Source organism: Myxine glutinosa, chromosome 8, assembly GCF_964187855.1.
Source record: "Myxine glutinosa chromosome 8, kmMyxGlut1.1, whole genome shotgun sequence".
In the NCBI taxonomy this organism is placed as follows: Eukaryota; Metazoa; Chordata; class Myxini; order Myxiniformes; family Myxinidae; genus Myxine; species Myxine glutinosa.
Window position 1 is genome coordinate 104,561,300 of NC_136268.1, and position 22,534 is coordinate 104,583,833.

The following is a 22,534-nucleotide window of genomic DNA, read 5'->3' on the forward strand; positions in this document are numbered from 1 at the left end:
GTGGGTCTTTAGTAGTCCAACATTAAATAATTCCCTTCCCTGACAAGGACTTTGGAAGAAAACAGGCAAGGGGCCAGTTTGGGGCACTGCCGCATGGGCCGCAGCCAGCTACACCTCCAGCAGGCCTAGCGACATAGAGTGACACGAGCTATCACCACGCTACAGGGACGAGTGATTGGTTGGCGCGGAAGGCGCGAACCTCCAGCCAATCAGGGCGAGCAATACCAGGTGGGAGGAACTCGGCCAATGAGAGGGGCCAGCAAGAGGGAAAATTGGAGGAGAGTGGACGCGAGGTGATAAAAGGAGCTGCACGACATTGTCAGCAGCTCTAGTTTTTGGGCTCTTCGCTGCCTCTTGTGTTGCATGTCCCTCTCTGGCTGTCTCGACGCTGCACGACGTATTGTGCTCTCTGCGCTTCCCTTCTTGGTCTTGAGAGGTCCTGGTGGTCGTTGGTTCACCATCTGCGTGGTGCTTGGAGCGGTGCTTTCGGTGCTGTGAATGGGCGGGACCTCGTGCGCGAACGGAGAGGGCGTTGGCTCGGGCCTAGCAAAGCGTGCGAGGCGGACAGAGGGTTCCTCCACGCCGGAGGTTGGAGCCAAGTGGGGACAAGACGACGGACAGATAAGACCGCACACCACATACACACCATAACGAATGGTTCTTTTCCTTAATTTGTATTCCCTCGTCTCGTATCCGAAATCTGTCGTGTGGGGACGTCCCGATTAGGATATTTATTACTGGCGCATGCTTTTCCTGTCCCACCTCCTTGTGAATAAACCTTTATATTACTTTCTGTATATATACCTGAACGCAGTTTCCGTGTGGTTGATTTAATAGTTAAGACTGCAGGGCTCTTGCGCCACCCCCCTCCATCCCACGCACTTTGGTGTAGCTTTTTGTTTTTGGAATCCGCCATTGAGTTTTCGCCTCGGGGCTAAGGCCTTCGCAATCGGCTTCCGTGACCGTCTGATTTTAATCAAAGGCGGCCGCACGACAATATATTGTGCTTCAATGCATCTTTCTTGTGCGAAACATAGTTTTAACGCAATTTTTGGAAATACTCTTAGGTCAAAAAGTGCAATACTAAATCCAAATTGAAACGCGAAGTTAATGTTATTAACGTTTCATCTCAGGAGCAAAAACTGTTTACAAATACTCTGCTCTGTGTGGTATGAATGTGTGTGCTTAGTTTCTTCATCACGTGCAATGTCTATTATTGCCGAGCGTTGCACAAACAATGTTTACAGAAAGGCCAGCCATACAATCTAATGAGTATTTTTGTGTTTCAGCTTGCATGAACATGGGTGCCAAAGCTCAGCTAACGCCAGAACAATTTGGAACTTTAAGAAAGTTGCAATTGTAACTTTGAGAAAAGAAAGCCTCGAAACAGTTGCAATGCTGGAGCTGTTTAGCTGGGCTCTAATTTATGGTGCTGTAAGATGTCTGTTGGTGCAGACTGGTGACTCGGATTACTTGTCCTGCGATTCTGTTGTGATTCTTGGTCGACCAGACAGTTTTCTATCCGCATTTTTACCAGTTTTGTTATGTTGTTTAATGGCATAAGCAAATGCATTCACTGACACTTGTAATTTTTTTGCAGTTTGTCTCAAGGATTGACCTTCTTTTCTCAAATTTACAATTGCCTGTCTTTTTCTGGCATCAGCTGAGCTTTGCACCCATGTTCATGTAATCTGAAACACAAAAACACTCATTAGATTGTATGGCTGGCCCTTCTGTGAACATTTTTTGCAACGCTTGGCAATAATAGACATTGCACGTGATGAAGAAACTAAGCACAGACATTCATTCCACACAGAGCAGAGTATTTGTAAACAGTTTTTGCTCCTGAGATGAAACGTTAATAACATTAACTTCGCGTTTCAGTTTGGATCTAGTATTGCACTTTTCAACCTATTTCCAAAAATTGCTTTAAACCTACGTTTCACACAAGAAAGATGCATTGAAGCACAATATATTATCAGTAGATAAGCAGATATATCTTTGGTAAGAGTTTTGTTCACATCCTATGTTCATTCTGAACATTAAACACATTATGTTGAGTGCACCTAAATTTTGACTGTTTGTGTGTGTGTGTGTGTGTGTGTGTGTGTGTGTGTGTGTGTGTGTGTGTGTGTGTGTGTGTGTGTATGTATGTGTATGTATGTGTATATATATATGTATATATATATATATATATATATATATATATATATATACACACACACACACACACACACGTATATATATATATATATATATATATATATATATATATATATATATATATATATATATATATATATATATATATATATATACACACAAACACATACACACTACATGACAAAAAGTATGTGGACACCCAAACATCACACATCTCATTCAAAATTAATGGGCATTACTATGGAGTTGGTCTCCCCCTTTGTTGCTATAACACCCTCCACTCTTCTGGGAAGGCTTTCCACTGGATGTTAGAACATTGCTGCGGGGATCTGCTTCCATTCAGTCACAAGAGCATTGGTGAGGTCGGGCACTGATGTTTGGCGATTAGGCCTGGCTCGCAGTCGGCGTTCCAATTCATCCCAAAGGTGTTTTATTGGGTTGAGATCAGGGTTCTGTGCAGGCCGGTCAAGTTCTTCCACACCGATCTAGACAAACCATTTCTGTATGAACCTCGCTTTGTGCACAGGGGCATTGTCATGCTGATCCAGGAAAGGGCCTTCCTAAAACTGTTGCCACAAAGTTGGAAGCATACAATCGTCGAGAATGCCATTGTATGCTGTAGCGTTAAGATTTCCCTTCATTGGAACTAAGTGGCCTAGCCTGAACCATGAAAAACAGCTCCAGACCATTATTCCTCCTCCACCAAACTTTACAGTTGGCACTATGCATTCAGGCAGTTGCGTTCTCCTGGCATCCACCAAACCCAGCTTCGCCAGTCGGACTGCCAGATGGTGAAGCGTGATTCATCACTCCAGGGAACGCGTTTCTTCTGCTCCAGAGTCCAATGCCGGTGAGCTTTACACCACTCCAGCCGACGCTTGGCATTGCGCATGGTGATCTTAGGCTTGTGTGCGGCTGCTCAGCCATGGAAACCCATTTCATGAAGCTCCCGACGAACAGTTGTTGTGCCGACGTTGCTTTCAGAGGCAGTTTGGAACTCAGTAGTGAGTGTTGCAACCGAGGAGGGACAATTTTAAAGCGCTTCAGCACACGGCGGTCCCGTTCTTTGAGCTTGTGTGGCCTACCACTTTGCGGCTGAGCTGATGTTGCTCCTAGACATTTCCACTTCACAATAACAGCACTTATAGTTGACCGGGGCAGTGATTAGGCCTGGCTAGCAGGGCAGAAATTTGATGAACTGACTTGTTGAAAAGGTGGCATCCTATGGCGGTGCCACGTTTGAAAGTCACTGAGCTCTTCAGTACGGCCAATTCTACTGCCAATGTTTGTCTTTGGAGATTGCGTGGCTGTGTGCTTGATTATATATACCTGTCAGCAATGGATGTGGCTGACATAGCCGAATACACTAATTAGAAGGGGTGTCCGCATACTTTTGGTCATGTAGTGTGTGTACGTGTGTGTATGTATGTATGTATGTATATATGTATGTATATATATATGATCAAGGCACCTCCGAGCTTTAATGGTGAGCACCAGCCACGAATTATGTCTCACACGGTAAATACCGCATAACCCGCAAGGAACCAACAGCCTGTCTGCCACACAGACCATCGTTCCCACCAGTGCAAACCAAAACCAGGGGGTGCGGTGCGATCGGCGGGGATAATAATCAACGAACATAACAGCGTGACGAGCGCTGTCCCGATCTCCTGTGGACCGAAGTCCTAGACCAAAGCGTCACCTCCGACCCAAAGGGTCTTCTGGAGGCCTCAGCCTGGCCACTCTGTCAACAGACAGAGATTTATTCATTGGTCCCCATTGGGTAAACATCAAGCAGAGCCGCCAATCCAGATTTCTGGCTTATTGACCCTCGTCAGGACGGCATACTGCAAAAAATCTAACCAATGAGGACCAAAATCGTCTATTAAGATGATCAAGGCACCTCCTAGCTTTAATGGTGAGCACCAGCCACGAATTATGTCTCACACGGTAAATACCGCAAAACCCGCAAGGAACCAACAGCCTGTCTGCCACACAGACCATCGTTCCCACCAGTGCAAACCAAAACCAGGGGGTGCGGTGCGATCGGCGGGGATAATAATCAACGAACATAACAGCGTGACGAGCGCTGTCCCGATCTCCTGTGGACCGAAGTCCTAGACCAAAGCGTCACCTCCGACCCAAAGGGTCTTCTGGAGGCCTCAGCCTGGCCACTCTGTCAACAGACAGGGATTTATTCATTGGTCCCCATTGGGTAAACATCAAGCAGAGCCGCCAATCCAGATTTCAGGCTTATTGACCTGTTTTGGGGCCACATGAAAGGCCTGCCTTTTTTGCTTGTGAAAAAAGGTAAAAAAGTCAAACATTTGAACAGCCTCGGCCGTGCACCTTGACCCCATGGTCAAGGCACAACGTCAACAAGGATGTCCCAATAACAATGCACATGCGCCTCAACTCCAAGGGGGAAGCGCATGGTCATTCAAACGCATGCATCATGCCCCCGAGGGGCCACAATGCATGGTCATTCAATTGGAACCACTCCTCTCAATAGGAGTAAGACCCCTTAATCCACTGACAGGGCATTACTCCTGTCAGGTACGATTTGCGCTGTTTTGGGGCCACAGCTAAGGCCTGCCTTTTTTGCTTGTGAAAAAAGGTAAAAAGTCAAACATTTGAACAGCCTCGGACGTGCACCTTGACCCCATGGTCAAGGCACAACGTCAACAAGGCTGTCCCAATAACAATACACATGCACCTCAACCCCAAGGGGGAAGCGCATGGTCATTCAAACACATGCATCATGCCCCCAAGGGGCCACAATGCATGGTCATTCAATTGGGACCACTCCTCTCAATAGGAGTAAGACCCCTTAATCCACTGACAGGGCATTACTCCTGTCAGGTACGATTTGCGCATTTAGGGCCCGCACAGAAGGCCTGCCTTTTTTGCAGTGAAAAAAGGTAAAAACTCAAACATTTGAACAGCCTTGGACGTGCACCTTGACCCCATGGTCAAGGCACATCGTCAACAAGGCTGTCCCCAAAACAATACACATGCGCCTCAACCCCGAGGGGGAAGCACATGGTCATTCAAACGCATGCATCATGCCCCCGAAGGGCCACAATGCATGGTCATACAGGTGGGACCACTCCTCTTAATAGGAGTGAGACCCCTTAATCCACTGGCAGGGAATTACTCCTGCCAGGTCCGATTTCCATGCAGTACTTGCGCATTTAGGGCCCGCACAGAAGGCCTGCCTTTTTTGCAGTGAAAAAAGGTAAAAACTCAAACATTTGAACAGCCTTGGACGTGCACCTTGACCCCATGGTCAAGGCACATCGTCAACAAGGCTGTCCCCAAAACAATACACATGCGCCTCAACCCCGAGGGGGAAGCACATGGTCATTCAAACGCATGCATCATGCCCCCGAAGGGCCACAATGCATGGTCATACAGGTGGGACCACTCCTCTTAATAGGAGTGAGACCCCTTAATCCACTGGCAGGGAATTACTCCTGCCAGGTCCGATTTCCATGCAGTACTTGCGCACAGCCACAGGGCGGCACACTGCGAAAAAACTAACCAATGAGGACCAAAATCGTCTATTAAGATGATCAAGGCACCTCCTAGCTTTAATGGTGAGCACCAGCCACGAATTATGTCTCACACGGTAAATACCGTATAACCTGCAAGGAACCAACAGCCTGTCTGCCACACAGACCATCGTTCCCACCAGTGCAAACCAAAACCAGGGGGTGCGGTGCGATCGGAGGGGATAATAATCAACGAACATAACAGCGTGACGAGCGCTGTCCCGATCTCCTGTGGACCGAAGTCCTAGACCAAAGCGTCACCTCCGACCCAAAGGGTCTTCTGGAGGCCTCAGCCTGGCCACTCTGTCAACAGACAGAGATTTATTCATTGGTCCCCATTGGGTAAACATCAAGCAGAGCCGCCAATCCAGATTTCGGGCTTATTGACCCTCGTCAGGACGGCATACTGCAAAAAATCCTCATCTCTGTCTGTTGACAGAGTGGCCAGGCTGAGGCCTCCAGAAGACCCTTTGGGTCGGAGGTGACGCTTTGGTCTAGGACTTCGGTCCACAGGAGATCGGGACAGCGCTCGTCACGCTGTTATGTTCGTTGATTATATATATATATATATATATATATATATATATATATATATATATATATATATATATATATATATATTATACATACAGTATACATTTCTGTTTCCTTTTATTCATTTCTAGCTAGACTTGGAGTGTGTAGCACAGTCAGAAGGAGGATGTGCGAGAGAGAGGCCCAGGCTGACTTGAACGGCTCACTTTGGATTTGGAGGAAGTTTACGGAGTCTGGTCGAATGGAGTAGATGGTGGTTCGTTCAGCCCAAAAGAGGTACGGCAGTGACTGAGTGTGAAAGAGAATTGGAGATGCGTGTATGGTTGTTGTTTTGAGCAGTGTATGTTGTGTGTGTGTGTGTGTGTGTGTGTGTGTGTGTGTGTGTGTGTGTGTGTGTGTGTGTGTGTGTGTGTGTGTGTATTTTTCCATGTGTTTTGCTGTTGAATAGTGAAGGTTATAAGGGTGGGTGGTTGGTTGGGTGCTCCACCATGTCCTTTTTCAGGTCTGTGGATTCTGAGAGTGGAAGCTGTTGTTTTGTTGTTGTAGTTTGTGGTCTCGCTGACTGAGGATGGGGGGACATACGCGTCCAAGTGTATTTGCTGCATGTGGAGGCATATGTTCCCCTGCTGGCCCACTTTAGCTGACCGTATCGAAGTTGAAGGGCCGAAACGGGATGATGCTGATGACTGATGGAAGAGTAAGGCACACATGTGACTAGGTGTGTTTTGAAATTATGGATATAAATTTGGGTTACAACGAATTTACAATGCTTACAACGGAAGTGCGCAAACATGCTTTAACCTTCCCACTGTTTCCTCCTGTCAGCAACAACCCTGAGGTTATTCACCAAGCTATCCGAGCCCTTGCTGGGCATTCGGGCAGCGAACAGGGAACGATACACGTCAGCCCCAAAGTGGACGGAATGGAGGGGAAGGAAGGAAGCGAATGTGGTTGGTGTGTGTGCGGTATGTCAGGAGAGGTGTGGTGTATGCAGAGTAGGCTCTTGAGGAAAGGTGTGAGATGTGTGTCAGTACCTCACTCAGACGTGTCAAGAGGTTCAATCCAAGAGGTTCAATCGTCGAGTTGTACAAAAGAGAGATATCAAGTGAACAAATTCGGAATGTAGAGACAGAAAGGAAATATCGTGTATCTCAGGATGTGTAAGGCCGCTTCGTCCAGGAACATGTGCTGCGTGTTCACTTGGGTGGATTCACCTTTGTGCACCTTGTCCTGTCTCGTTCCTCCATGCAAGGCAGTTCTGGTCCTCCAAGCGAAAACAGCTATCCCAGTTCCATACCGTTCGCTGGACGCAGCAAGCAGTGAATTTCGGTGTGTTCAACCTTATATGGAGATTGCATGGCCTTATATGGAGAGTGGGGCAAGGGTCACTCCAACACATATTGACCCCTGATTGTCATGTTCTCATTGGTGCAATTACGCCATCGCCGAACGAGCAGCCCAACCCACTCACCGCACAACATATGCCGAGTCTCTTGGTTGTGCCTTCCATGAGGAGTTTTTACTCAGTGTGAACTTAGCCCTGAGAATGACTTGTACAATGGTTTTGATTATTTTGTAACATAATGCGTGTGCTTTAAGAAATGTCGCGTTGTGTGCATGGTTTGCACTGTGGGAAGGTACAGAGGAAAGAAGGTTGGGAAAAAGGATTTGAATGGATTGAGGATGGGAGGAATTGAAATGGGTTAACTGAAGAGGAGGAGGTTCAATATTCAAGAAAGTATGGGGTTTGAGGGGGGATGGATGGGGAAGGGGAATTTCAAGAGGGTGGGAAATTACAAGGGTGACTGAACCTGCTAAACACACACAACGCATTTTCCCCATCCCTGCTACAAGGTAGGAGGTAACCTGACGAAACACACTTACTCATGGAATATCTAACTGAGGGTTCTCCTTATGTGCTGAGTGTGTCACCCCGGGGGATTTTCCATAACTGCATCAATCTTACTATAATTCACCAAATGTCCGTCCGTCTGTCTGTCTGTCTGTCTGTCTGTCTGTCCGTTCGAAGGTACCGCAAAAACGGCTGAACCGATCGCAACGATATTTTGGGTGGGTAATCCTGGGACCCCCTGGAGTAAAATAGGCTTTTTGTTTTTCCAATTTCAGCTTTGGCCTCAAGCATTTTCAGGTTTGGACTCCCGCATAACGTTATTTTCCCGGGTGCCGCACAAATGGTTGCACCGATCGCTGCATGGCTGCGCTGCACAGCTGCACCGATCGGACTTGGTGACCTCGGACAAAGACCTTTTATAAGGACATAGGTTGAATCCCTGCTTGAGAGAATGCCAACCCCCTCCCCACCATCACGGTCGTCTCTCCAACACACAATCCCACAAGATATGCGGAAAGGACGACCCAAAACCAATTATCGTCTTTTTGATTCATATATAAACATCATTAAAAGTAAATAATGACCTCGGCCAAAGTTCAAACGACGTGAGTTTAATCTCTACATGAGAGAATTCCACAGAGCTATTTGGGCGGTGTATAAGCTAACAGATCACTGTCTCCATCGATCTTGCCGAGGCCATAACACCTATCGGCTCAAAATCCTTTTAACTGTTGACTTGGTAGTTTTTACAATGAAGGAAACATTAACAATGTTGTTAAAAGTTTATTTTGCGATAAATTTGTGATTGGAGTTATGTTGTTTGGAATAAAAAAGAGATATCGAGTTCAAGTGAATGACGACATGCAGTGATGGTTTCTACCTTCTAAACGTGAACTTCGCGGATCGCCATATGCAGATTTGCCACGGACCCACGATCGATGTTTCTATATGTGAGCGTACCCGTTTGTTTGAGAACGAGTACGTTTTTCATGGAAGTCCTTCACGAACCTGCTCTCCATGTCTGACGTGTGACTGAGGGTGCTACAGGAATGTGGAATTTATTGGTTTCATGCTTTAGCATTCGCCGTATCTGCATTGCCTGTTTGATTCCGGCCTCCCACCCATGTGTAGCACGGGTATCTCACTCGTATATGTAAATGACTGAAATACTGTAATGACTGTAATGACTGTAAATGACTGTAAATAGGCAGCTCAGGAGACATATTGTACGGAAAGTAAACGCACACTGAGCCGTAAAGAGTGAAATTATTTGTTAACAAATTCTGACGTTCAGAAGAATACTATCTTCCATCCTCATAGCTGACAACAACATAGAATGTGCAGCTGTGGGGAAATCAGCTGTACTTATGATTGGGCTGTGGGGGGAGAGGAGGGTGGGAGGGATCAATCGGCATGAGGTTTGGGATTGATGTAATAAAGAGAGTGCATTTGGAGGATGGCCCTGCTTCCAGTTAGGGTGTCTGGGTTATCGATTTGGTGGCATGTATTCCATGTCTGCCGCGGCCTTACGTATCGGGTCTGACCTTCGCACCCACAGGTGGGGAAGTGGGGGTGATTACTCTTCCTGTACATTTCATTACAATTCAAGTTTGTTGTAATAGACCCTTAATCCCACACTGCAACACCATCAGTCCCCTTACCATGCTCAGAGTCCATGAGCTGGAAGGCCCCAGCTGTGTCAGGTTCTCCCAACTTGAGCACCATGTAGCCGGCCACGCATGTCTTCTTGGATGGCCGTGATTTGAACTGCCACAAAAATGAAACCTTTTATTCAAATACAAAATCCAGGCTCGTGGAAGAGTGTGGTGATGAGGATGGAGCAGTAACATACTGACAGTGGGATGGTGGGGAAACGGCTGCATGCATAAAAACAGAAAAAGCAAACGGATGAACAAATGGGCATATACACTATACAGTATATATTGTCGTGCGAATCCCTCAAGGTTAACACCAGGGACCGCGGAAGACCGAACGGATTTAATTGAGGTGACGACCAACTCGGATTCGGCTATAAAACGCGGGAGAAAGAAATGAAGAAGAAGAAGAGGGGGAAGCGCTTACCTGGAGAGGGAACGAACTCAAACGGACACTGGTTTAACAAGGAATGGAAAGTAATGCAAGGGTTTATTTTAAATAAAGGTCGGGACAGGGAAACGTGATGATAAATCTAATAATGATCCTTAATCAGGATCCGCACACCTCACTTCAAATACGCCACACAGGAATGAATTACGAAAAGAAATCGTCGTGTAATGGTTCGTGGGTGCGAGCTTATCTGTCTGCAGTCTTGTCCACCGTCCAACGCGGCTCCAAGCTCTGGCGCGAAGAAACCCTTCGTCCGCTCGCTCGCACGCTTCACCCGGCCTCGATGCGACTCGCTCTGCGGCACACCACGAGGTCCCTCGCTCCAGTACCAACAGCACCGGATCCCGCTCCAAGCACCACGACGAACCAACGTCACCCAGCACGAAGCACAAAGGTCCAGCACGTGAGAAGGAAGAGCCAATGAAGACCAGGGACAAGAAGAGCAAGAGCTTCAAGCACAGAGAGATCTCCAATACGAAGGGGTCCAGCGCACAGAGTCCAAGAGAGAGAGCAAAGAGACAAAATGTCGTCCAGCGCGCTCTTTTGTAACCTTGCGTGTGACGTCAGCTCTGGCGCGCCCCCGAATCAGCGCCTCATAGCTTCCCGTCGTCCACAGAACCTTCTAGCGCCTTCCCTCCAATGAACAACCTCCTTCTCAGTTGCATCTTCGCGCCTACCGCCCTGATTGGCTGGAGGTTCGTGCCTTCCGCGCCAACCAATCACACGTTCCCTGTGGCGTGGTTGCAACTCGTCTCACACAATGTTGCTAGGCCAGCTGGTGGTGCGGCTGGCGGCGGCCATCCGGCGGTGCCCCGATCTGGCTTCCTGCCGGTCTTCTTCCAAGGTCATTGTAAGGGAAGGGGAATTATTTACTGTTGCACTTAGGGCCTATCTAAGTGTTTATATGTGTGCGTTGCCATAAGGGATTTGTTGTATGCAGATGATTTGGTGTTGATTGCGAAAAGTATGGATGGACTGAAGGAAAAGATGAACAAGTGGAAGGAATGTATGGAGACAAAAGGTCTGAAGGTGAATATCGGAAAGACGAAGGTGATGGCAAGTGGTAAAGCATGTGGTGAGGTGGAAAGAACTGGGAAGTGGCCATGTGCTGTGTGCAGGAAGGGTGTCGGAGTGAACTCCATTCAATGTACAATGTGCGCTGAGTGGGTTCATCAAAAATGTAGTGGTCTGAGAGGGTCATTAACCAGTGTGGCAACTACATTCAAATGTAAGGTGTGCACAGAGGGAGCTGCAGATGGAGGAAATGTTGAGTTGGATCTTGGAGATGGCGTGAAGCTGGAAGGTGTGAAAACATTTTGCTACCTCGGAGACATGCTGAATGGAGAAGGTGGATCAGACTCGGCAATGGTTGCTCGAGTGAGATGTGCATGGAAGAAGTTTCTGGAACTGAGTGGCGTGCTGATGAGGAGGGGAGTGTCATTGAAGCTGAAGGGAAAGGTGTATGCTGCATGTGTGAGAAGTGTTATGATTTATGGGAGCGAGACATGGGTAACGAATGTAGAGCAGCAACGAAGGCTGGCAAGGGTGGAAATGCGAATGGTCCGGTGGATATGTGGAGTATCGTTGAGAGAGAGGAAGACAAATGATGAATTGCGAAAGATGATGGGAATAGAGCCTGTGATTGATGCTGTGAAGAGGAACAGGTTGAGATGGTTTGGTCATGTGTTGAGGAAGGATGAAAGTGACTGGTTGAGAAGAGTGATGGAAATGAATGTAGAAGGAAGCAGAGGACAGGGAAGACCGAGAAAGACTTGGCTAAAGACGGTGGAAGAAGAAATGCAGGCAAGGGGGTTAAAGAAGGAGAGATGCAGAAAATAGGGCAAAATGGAGAAGATTGTCATGGGGACCGCAAGGCTAACCCCCGCTCTAGCATGCATGTTGGCCTTAAAATGCATGTTGTTGTTGTTGTTGTTGTTGTTGTTGTTGCCATAAGGGACAAAGGAATGATTACCAGGTCTGACACACAGGGGTGTTACCTTATTCCCCACAACTATTTAACACAGGAACATCCTTGTATGTTCACAGGTATACTCTTACCCCGACAAACCGCCTAAAAACACAGAACTTATTACAGGTAGATTCCCTATCACAACAGTCGGATACCTACCTATACAGATCTACCTGGCCCTAGATATTCCTTTACCCCCCGACATAACAATATATATTTATATTTATATATATACATACATATATATATATATATATATATATATATATATATATATATATATATATATATATATATATATATATATATATATATATATATATATCATATGGAATTCTATGTGAATTCTATATGAATATATCATATGGAATTTTTTTTTTTTTTATATGGAATTCTATGGTTACACATGTTACCATTACACATGGTAACATGTATGCTACAATTTTAGCTAAATTCACACACTCTTCCTTTCTTCCGTGTAAGTGCTGCTTCATCGAGATGAAGATGACCGCACCGCACTCCAATCTCAAGTCTGAAACTTTAATGAATTACTTTCAACTGTCAACCTTTTTATTTTTTGTTACACTGTTATGTAGGCTATTCAAATATGTTGCTAAAAACTTGGAAACATTTTACAGTTTTGGGTGGCAATGGTTTAAACTTTCGTAACTCATGTTACACAAAAAGGACAAGCCTATTTTTTAAAGGTGTTCATTCAAAAGTTTCCTCATCCAGGACATTCCATGTTTAAAGAAATAGACGTCATACATGTGTTGGTTACTAAAGTATTTATTACCTTCGCAAAAGCGGAAGGTTATGTTTTGATCGCTGTGTATTTATTTGTATGTCTGTGTGTGTGTGTGTGTGTATGTTATTCGCATAACTCAAAAAGTATTCAACCGAATTGCATGAAATTTGGTGGGATGATTGGTTATTATACGGGACACATTTGATTAGATTTTGGGAGCAATCGGGTCAAAGGTCAAGGTCAAGGTCACGAAAAGGTCAAAATCGTATTTTTTTTGTTCTGTTCCCTACACTCCCATGCCAAGTACAGAACAGTAGCTGCGGCGAAGGTATGCGCTCTACCGAGTGCCCGTTCTAGTTGATAAAGTAACACATGCAAGTCTGGGTAGTTCCATTTTTTTTCCATTTCCTAATGATGGAGATCACTGTGCTCTTGGGAACTTTCAACACTCCAGAAATTGTTTTTTCCCACTTCCCCAGATCTATGCCTTCTCACAAGTATATCGCGGAGTTCTCGGGACAGTTCCTTGGACTTCATGGTAGAGTTTCTGCTCTGAAATGCACTGTCAACTATGGGACCTTGTATCGAAAGGTGTGTTTCTTAATCATGTCCAATTAATTGAATTGGCCACAGTGGACTCCAATCAAGTTGTACAGACATTTCAAGGATGATCAAAGGAAATTGGATGCAATTTGGAATGTCATAGCAAAGAGGTTGAATACTTATTGACTCAAGACATTTCAGCATTGCTTTTTAATTATTTTGTAAAAGTTTCTAAAAAAAAAATTTCACCATTTTGACATTATGGGGTATTGTGTGTAGATGAGTGACAAAATAAACCTCGATTTAATCCATTTGAAATTCAGGCTGTAACAACAAAATGTGAAAAAAGTCAAGGGGTCTGAATACTTTCTGAAAGCACTGTATACTGGTCGCACACCAAACTCATCCACAAAGTTATGATGTCATATTCCATCCACAACTTCGTGCAACATCATGCATTTGACAGTGCACGATATAGCATGTGCAGGATCAGTTGTACTTATGGTAGTAATACTCTGGTAGTAATATCGTTTTTGGCCCTATCTCTCAAATGTGAAGAATCACTCACTATGAATTGTAGTATCTGGATCAGGATACTCGCCAAAATATAATCAATTCATTCCTGTCACACACCTAACCTGTCTGCAAAGTTTGCTAACAAGAACAGGACAACCTGCAGAGCAACTGAAAAAAAGGAATGAGTGTGGAGCACAGTTTATCACTAATAGAGGTAATAAGTGATTAAGCCCCAAAGTGCATTTTGAAGCTAGTCCAAGGTCATGTATCCAGTCATTCCAGACTTTGTTCAAACAATACCTCAGACTGGCTGAAAAGAGGGAAAAGAGGAAAGAGGAAAAGGTGGGATATGGCTTGCCCGACAACTTAAACTGATAATAATGTCCCCTATTTGCCAATGACATTAAAACAACAAGAGGTAAACTAATACGAGTTAAACTGATCATCGATTGTTTTTGCAATATGAACCCGGGTTGCCTACATCACGAGCCGGAGGTTCAAATGGGAGCATAAACAGACCATCCCAAATTGAAAGAAATGGTTGAAAGTGACTTTGTTACATTCATGGCTGCGAGAGACTTGGCATATTGACTCACGTGCTTCCTCTCGCTGGCTCTCAGAGCCTTAGCTGGGTAATAGTAGAGACAAGCTCCACACAGTACGACCCAGAACCGTGCCCAGGACGAGACCTGCCCAGGAGGAATGTGACACGGAATCAGGACCTGACAGCATGTGAGTTGGAAACATTCCTTCACTGGAAACCATAAAGCCAGCACGATGACGTCATAAAAGGCTCATCTTCCATACTCAAATAAAATTGAACCTCTTTCTGCATCAAGGGCAACCAAATATAAGAAACAAGAAGACGTCATGCAGAGCACAATACTTGCAAAATTCCCGCCCCCCCCCCCCCCCCCACCCAGCTCCCCGAAAAGTCACATGAATTAATACAGCAAATTGTCAATTTCATCAAGATTAAAATTGACGATCTTGATAAAAGCTCGGGTCAATTGGATGAAAAGTGATGATTTTTCAGATGAAAAATGATTTTAGAAGTTTGACCTTAAGTTGACCTTTGACCTTTTGACCTCAAAATAGTTGGTTTTCCTATTTAGTGACTCAATGTGCAAATTCTGTTCAATTTCCAAGTCAATTGGATGAAAATCGATGGTTTTTCAGATGAAAAATGATTTTGGAAGTGTGACCTTGAGTTGACCTGTGACCTTTTGACCGAAAAAGTTAGTTTTCCAATTTATTGACTCAATATACAAATGCTGTTCAATTTTCAAGTCAATCGGATTAAAAATGGCGATTTTTGAAATTTGACCTCCAGATGACCTTTGACCTCAAAATCAAAAGGCTTCTCAATTGGGACGACCTATACAACTTGGTCAAGTTTCGTGACGATCGGTTTAGAATTGTGACCTGTAGGCTGGTGACAAACAGAAAGATAATAACAAACGCAACCGACCAATATACTTGAAAAATCTTCGACTTTGCAAGTAACAAACTGCTTTTTAAAACAAACTAGAAAAAAGGAATCGACGCGAATGCGTTGATGGACATGCCTGAAGCCCACGTTAGATGTCAACCCACTGTTATAAAAGTCACATGAAAAATTAATTCTCATGAGAGAAAGAGTGTGCGAAATGAGATATGTAGAAGAGATAACATCAGGTGCTTCTAATTCGAGCTATGATCTGCAAAAATATTCTCAAAAGGCGCATGGCCTTTGACCATTGTTGACCTGTTAAACCCAAAATCTAATCAGTCAATGTTTGTATGACAGTCCAGATTTGTCAAAGTTTGGTTGAAATTCATTCAGTGGTTCAAAAGGTGTTGTGGTAACAATGATTTTCAATTAAAGCTGGCATGCCCTTTGACCTTTTGAACCCAATATGTAATTGCTTCATTTTTGTTTTGCAGTTTATAGTTTATACATGTGCTACGTTTGGTCGAAATCCCTTCAACAGGTCACAAGTTATCATGGTAACAAAAAAACGACAACAGACACACATGGACAGCGGGATGGATGAATCGAAAACAATTTCTCTGGCGTTCGGCTCCGGAAGATTTAAAAGTTGCCTACAAATAACAAAATATATATCGTTGACTTTTACCAAGTTCTACTCAAAAATCCCATATTAATTCTTTTTTTTAGTGAGCTCTATTCCTTTTGGCGTTTGTACCACGCTTTGGTAGTAAAGGACAATAACAGATTTGGGAAACATAACCTCCGCCCACCCTCGTTGTTGGAGGATAACTGGAACGGGCACCCGGGAGAGTGCAGGCCTCCGCCAGACTCGAACATTTTACGTTTTGCATCCCACCAATAGGCCGGATCTGCAAACCTAACCAAAATCGAATTGGCGTGTTCTTGCATTACATACCCAACTCATCCACCGAGGTTCGTCCGAATCCGTCAACAACTTTTGGAGATATCCTGCTCACAGACAGATAAACAAACCACCTCCGGTGGCGGACATAATAAGAGACAGACACTGGGACATCCACACAACGCACCGTTGGCCGTTTCCCCTCCTTTAGTAAAGTTCGGCGCTTAAGTTGTCCCTCGATGGTGAAGACACAGGGTGAGGGTAGAGATGCAATCGAGTCCAGGTCCATGAGGCTGTGGCACAGTGGCAGGCATTGACATCAGCACGACAAAATGCCACCTGATCCACTCTAAACCCAACGACCACTTTTGTGGGTCCACAGAACATTAACCCTCTGATTTCCTAAAACGTTGCCATATGATAAACCCAGCGTCCCAGCATCTGTGTATTCCTTCCATGTTTTTAAGAAAGCCATTTCTTTTGTATGTTTAGAGTTTGTTTTTACTGCGATTTAAGCACAAGGCCATGATTTGTGGAGTGAAGCAACAAACACTAGCAGAAGGAGGCAGCCAGCTTAATACTGTTACTCTGTCCAAAGAACGGTGCAGTCTGGGACAAAAGTTCCTGCCTATGATATACCAAGACAGTTTGTAGCGGGATACATTTTTGTAAGGAATGCAACTTCAGTGACAATTGCCAACATGGGGGAACAAACCAAATACTGATTTGATGTAAAAAAAAACAAAAAAAAAACCGTTTGGAAGGGTTTAATGTCCACAAATCGGCAGAATGTCTCGTCGCTGGGTAGACACAGCTGGGTTATAGCTGTCGCTGGGTAGACATGCATTCCCTTGGAGGAACTTCGACGCAGGAGGAGGCCATTAGGCCCATCAAAGCCTGCGCTAGTATTGCCAAGTTGCGGTTGTTTGTCCATGCTCTATCCTTTTAAAATACCGAGCCTCATGCGAGGAAGCAGCGCGTACAATTTTTGAAGTCTTTAGTATGACTCAGTCGGGTTTGAAGCACCGAACTCCCAAACCGAGAGCGGATGCTCTAATCATTACGTCACCGAGTCTATCGAGCTGGATGAAAGAATTCCAATGTTCCAAAATCATCAAGTCAGTCCAAAACACACAATACAAAACAAGCACTCCAACTGACCTATCGAAGGACGCGCACGTGAGGTCTTCACTCATTTCTGATCCTTCACTGCTCCCTGAGGTACAGCACCGGTTAGGACAGCGAAAGACACCAAGATGCAACAGAAGCACGTGACTTGGCCTCAATCTGAGCATTTTAGGCTGGGAACCAGATCGAAATATTTCCCAACACGCTGATTTTCTAACTTTTTTTTCACTTAAATAACTCCAGTGCATTTCTCATGACATGTTGAGAATCTCAGGTGAACATTATTAGGTCATATACCACCGTTTAGAGGCCATTTTTCCCCGCAAAGCGGGGGTTGGCCTTTTCGGGGACCGTGGTAGTTGTTGTTTTTTGGTCCCCTTTTTGAAGCAATGTTTTACAGCCGGATGCCCTTCCTGACGCCAACCCTTTTTGCCGCCTTCAACGACAAACAGGGAATTACCAGTGAACTGGTACTCAATTAGCCGACCTCGGAAGGATGACAGGCTGAGTCAACCCCCCTGGCGTTAATTCAGCGATCGACCGGGATTCGAACCCAGGATCCTAGGATCCTAAGCCGGCACCCTAGCCGCCAACCCAACACCAGGGATAAAATGTATTACCTTACCCCTTACCCTTACCCCTTACACACACCTTACCCCTTACCCCTTACTTACCCCCCCTCAGGTCATATGAGGAATAATTTTTTTTGTAAGGGTTTAAAAGAAACAAAATATCAGATTCTTCATTAAACATTTAAATTTCATCTGTTCCATGATGTTCTGGATGTGACAAAACGACTAAATCATCAAGTCATGTCCTGCCTGAATATCGCTACAATTGTTTAGGATTAAAGGTTATCTATATATTCCGTACGCACTGGGAGAGAAGACAAAATTGAGAAAATTTCGACCCCCTCACACATCCACAAACAGACCCCACCACATGCTCAAAACATGCTCTTTCTCGCATTGCACCTCATAACCTGATTTGCCTTCTCTCCTCACTTCCTTCTTTCTCTCTCACATCCTCTCTTCTCATTTAGCATTACTGCCCCCATTCATACGTAATACATAGATGGCCACTTCGTTCAATGTGTCATACAAAGCAGAGTACCCAGAGAGAGACCACTGGCGAGTGAGGCTCCACGCATGGGCCTGGGCAATGGAGACAAGTCCATGACACTATCATCCAGCAGATGGCGGGGCCGCACAGCAGGCAACGTCATACTCTTGGCCTCAACACCGACATGTGGACAAAACGAGCTGCGGAAGAGACCATGGACAAACAGGCTGTCAGGTCTGGGATAACAACGTCATATCCAAACAATTCCATCAGTGGAACTTTAAAATCCTTGTGGTGTCAACCATTAAAATTTGCCCTTACTCACCCGCTCTCACTTGAAGACCACCTGCAAAAATAAATAAAAGTGCTTTGATGTCATTCTTTCAATTATTTTGCAACATCAATCCTCCCACACCATATAAAATGCACCAACATGCCCCCTGACACACCAAATCAAGCACGGTCTCCACATAAATAATTTCCCCGATGGACACGGTATACGCAGCGTACTTGCTACCAAGGCTGCGGCTTTTGCGATGGCAGCATGGATTGCGGTTGGTGGGTGGAGTGCTGACAGGACTGCCCAACACCAATGGTTCGGGTGCTGTGGTGCGTCGGTGTACAGCCTTTGGAGACCCTGATGCATCAGAAGCACCTGCCACGCACATGTGCAAAAAAACACACACACACACACACACACACACACACACACACACACACACACACACACACACACACACACACACACACACACACACACACACACACACACACACACACACACACACACACTCAGGCCTCCAAATGTATATGCAGCATGTAAATATCAAGCCCCGACATTCGCGGGAGACGCCTTCCTGTAAATTGACATGATTGTCGAATCCACGAATGTCGGGTAATGTTTCAATGGGGAAAAGGAGGATTGGTTCCCGGCGGTTCGTGATTCCTAAGGGAAAATTTAAAAATTTTATGAACACGAATGCACATCATCACAGTTTCAATAAAAATGCTTAAAAATACTGTAAACCTTTCCAAAATGTTCGCTCACTCTTTTGCCAGGAGTGTCATGTTACTTTATTGAAGACGAACCGTTTGTTTTGCTTCGATCTTGCGTGATTCCCAAAGCACATCCGGATCCCGGAAATAGTTGCCGTTTCGAACGCACGTAGTTTAAGCTTGAAGGATCTAAAATGAAATGAAATTCTAACACAAAGACTGTGATGTCAGAATGTTTCACCCGCGGATCCCGATCAAAAATATTTTTTGTGCCCATGAAAAACTGCGAAAATGCAGGGCACAGGGCCGCGGAATAGAGAAGCAGATCACATTTTATCAACCGCGAATACTGTACATGGGGTCCACGAATGTTGAGACCGCGAATGTCGAGGTCTGACAGTATATCAATTAACACTGTGTGGGGTATCGTGTTCTATGAACTCTCTCGTTCTCTCTGGGCCAGTTTCCGTCTGCCTGGAAGTTAGCCAAACCAATCACTGCAACACACAAACATGGTGCAAAAACAGATCCTCTTACTACAGGCCCATTAACTTTCTTCCAATTCTAAGCAGGGTCATGGAATCTCTCATTGTAGTTGACGTCAAATCATTCCTTTTCTCTCTAACGACCTCGACTCGGAGCATTTGTTTGATTTCAGGCCCGGTCGTTCTATCTTGGTCATACTGCTTCTACTCTCCCAACAATAGATGCAAGCCTTCGATCTCAGACATGAGAATATGTCGAGCATTTGAAACAGTCTGGCAACCCGCCTTGATCTCCAAACAATGTGATTCTGTCATCCGAGGCTACCTCCTCTCATGGATCACTGACTTCCTCCAGTCCCGTAGTCAGCGTATAGCTATTAATGGGATCCTCTCGTCTCTCCCTGTCAAGGCTGTGCCCCATGGCAGTGCCTTGGGCCCAGTCTTGTTCTTCATCTTCATCAATGAATTTTCTGATTCCCTGAAAAATCCTGCTTATCTCTTTTGCTGATGATTCCACCATCTGCCATATAATTTCTCATCCTTCAGACAGACGGGCAGCACCCTCTTCGTTCTACAGACCTTGATTTGATCAGGAGCTGGTCCAACACTTGGAATATATCTTTGAGCCCTGACAAATCCCACATACTCACCCTGTCTCTTTGAAAGGACCATCTGGCAAACTCTCCCATTTACTTCCTAAACAAACCACTTGAAGAGATGAAGTCACTCAGACCTTTGGGCCTCACCATCAGCCATGATCTTTCTTGGGCAGATCATATTTCCTCTTCTTGCTGTGTTTCATTCAGCTTGTGTACAGATCGTTCACTCCCATATGTCCTTGTTCATCTCTCCTTGATCTCACTCCAACTTCTACTCTGCTGTTGGTGTTTCCCCTCTTCCATTTTCTTCCAATCCATAAGCCTCGACCATGTATCTTATTTTTTATGACCATAAACAACATTTATCTGGTCGGTAGCACATAAAATCCAAATGCCTGGCAGTTGCTAAACATAACTTTATCTTTAATCTGCACCATCTGTTGGCACTGCATGCTGCTGGAATGAGGACCCCCCCTGCAACACCTTCGCTCTTCGTCCCCTAACCACCACTTTCACCAATATCTCCCGTTCCTCTTCCCCCAACCCTATGATGTATAAGCACATTTAAAACAGTTGTACAATGTTAATAATAATAATAATAATAATTCATTTATTTTGTATAGCGCTTTTCCAGAAGCCCAAAGGCGCTTTGACAGAGTGGAAAACATAATGCATAACAATACATGAAAACAACAATTGCAAAAAGACAAGAATCAAGAAAACAAACAGCAGCGATATACGGCATATATATAAGACAAGAATCAAAAAGACAAGACAAGAATCAATAGGGAAATATTCAAAGCAAAAGGAGGGAGAAGGAGAAGAGATAGTCAGGGGTTAAATGCTGTGGGTTGAATGTTGAATGCAGCGTTGAACAGGTGGGTCTTTAGTGATGTTTTGAATGTGGTGAGTGAGGAGGAGTCTCTGATGGTGTGAGGTAGTGAGTTCCAGAGGGTGGGAGCAGCGATGGAGAAGGCCCTGTCCCCCCAGGATCTGAATTTGGTCCGGATGGAGGGGGTCAGGAGGTTGGTACCAGCAGAGCGGAGGTTGCGGGTGGGAGTGTGTCTGGAGAGGAGGTCAGCCAGGTAGGAAGGGGCCAGGTTATGGAGGGCTTTGTATGTCAAGAGGAGGATTTTGTACTGGATTCTTTGGGGGATGGGGAGCCAGTGAAGCTTGTAAAGGACGGGGGTGATGTGGTCACGGGTCCGGGAATGAGTGAGTAGACGGGCAGCGGAGTTCTGAATGTATTGGAGTTTATTGGTGATTTTTGAGGGTGAACCATAGAGGAGGCTATTGCAGTAGTCCAGACGGGAGGTGATGAAGGCGTGGATGAGGGTTTCTGCAGCCGTGGAGGAGAGGGATGAGCGGAGACGGGCAATGTTTTTCAGGTGAAAGAAGGCTGACTTTGTGATCTGTTTAGTGTATTTGTCGAAGGAAAGGGTTTGGTCAAAGATGACGCCAAGATTCCGGATGTGAGGGGAGGTGGATACTGGGATACCGTCGATGTTGAGGGCAAAGTTATGGGTGGATTTTGTGAGCGTTTTTGGGCCAATGATGATTATTTCAGATTTATCACAGTTAAGCTTGAGGAAGTTGATTTGAAGCCAGGATTTTATTTCAGTGATGCAGTTTGTCAGGATAGAGTGGGTGTCGGTGGAGACGGACTTGGTGGAGATGAAAAGCTGGATGTCATCGGCGAAGCAGTGGAATTGGAGACCATGACGGCGGATTAAGTGACCGAGCGGGGACAGGTAAAGGATGAAGAGGAGGGGGCCAAGAACTGAACCTTGGGGGACACCTTGGGGGAGGGGAGCAGTGGGGGATTTGCAGTTATTGATGGAGATGAACTGGCATCTGTCAGAGAGGTATGATTTAATCCAAGAGAGGGCAGTGCCGGTGACGTTAAAGGTGGATTCAAGTCGGGTGAGGAGGATAGTGTGATC

The 22,534-nt window shown here is 45.3% G+C and overlaps 1 protein-coding gene across 7 annotated transcripts in view; it reads right to left on the minus strand.

The window, feature by feature from the left end:
• The window catches only part of LOC137433159 (ras-specific guanine nucleotide-releasing factor RalGPS2), a 262,715-nt gene that overhangs the window by 11,991 nt on the left and 228,190 nt on the right, over positions 1-22,534 (minus strand). For 4 of the 7 annotated variants that reach the window (XM_078783628.1, XM_078783629.1, XM_078783631.1 and 1 more), the window contains 7 exons: positions 19,022-19,166; positions 18,837-18,857; positions 18,563-18,711; positions 17,483-17,537; positions 16,509-16,614; positions 14,582-14,674; positions 9,765-9,870 (listed from right to left, as the gene is read on the minus strand). In XM_078783628.1, the coding sequence (XP_078639754.1) occupies positions 9,765-9,870; positions 14,582-14,674; positions 16,509-16,614; positions 17,483-17,537; positions 18,563-18,711; positions 18,837-18,857; positions 19,022-19,166 (675 nt within the window). Of the gene's footprint in view, positions 1-9,764; positions 9,871-13,283; positions 13,794-14,581; positions 14,675-16,508; positions 16,615-17,482; positions 17,538-18,562; positions 18,712-18,836; positions 18,858-19,021; positions 19,167-19,789; positions 20,005-22,534 lie in introns of those variants that run through there. The other 3 variants (XM_078783633.1, XM_078783632.1, XM_078783634.1) reach the window with 3 other exon arrangements.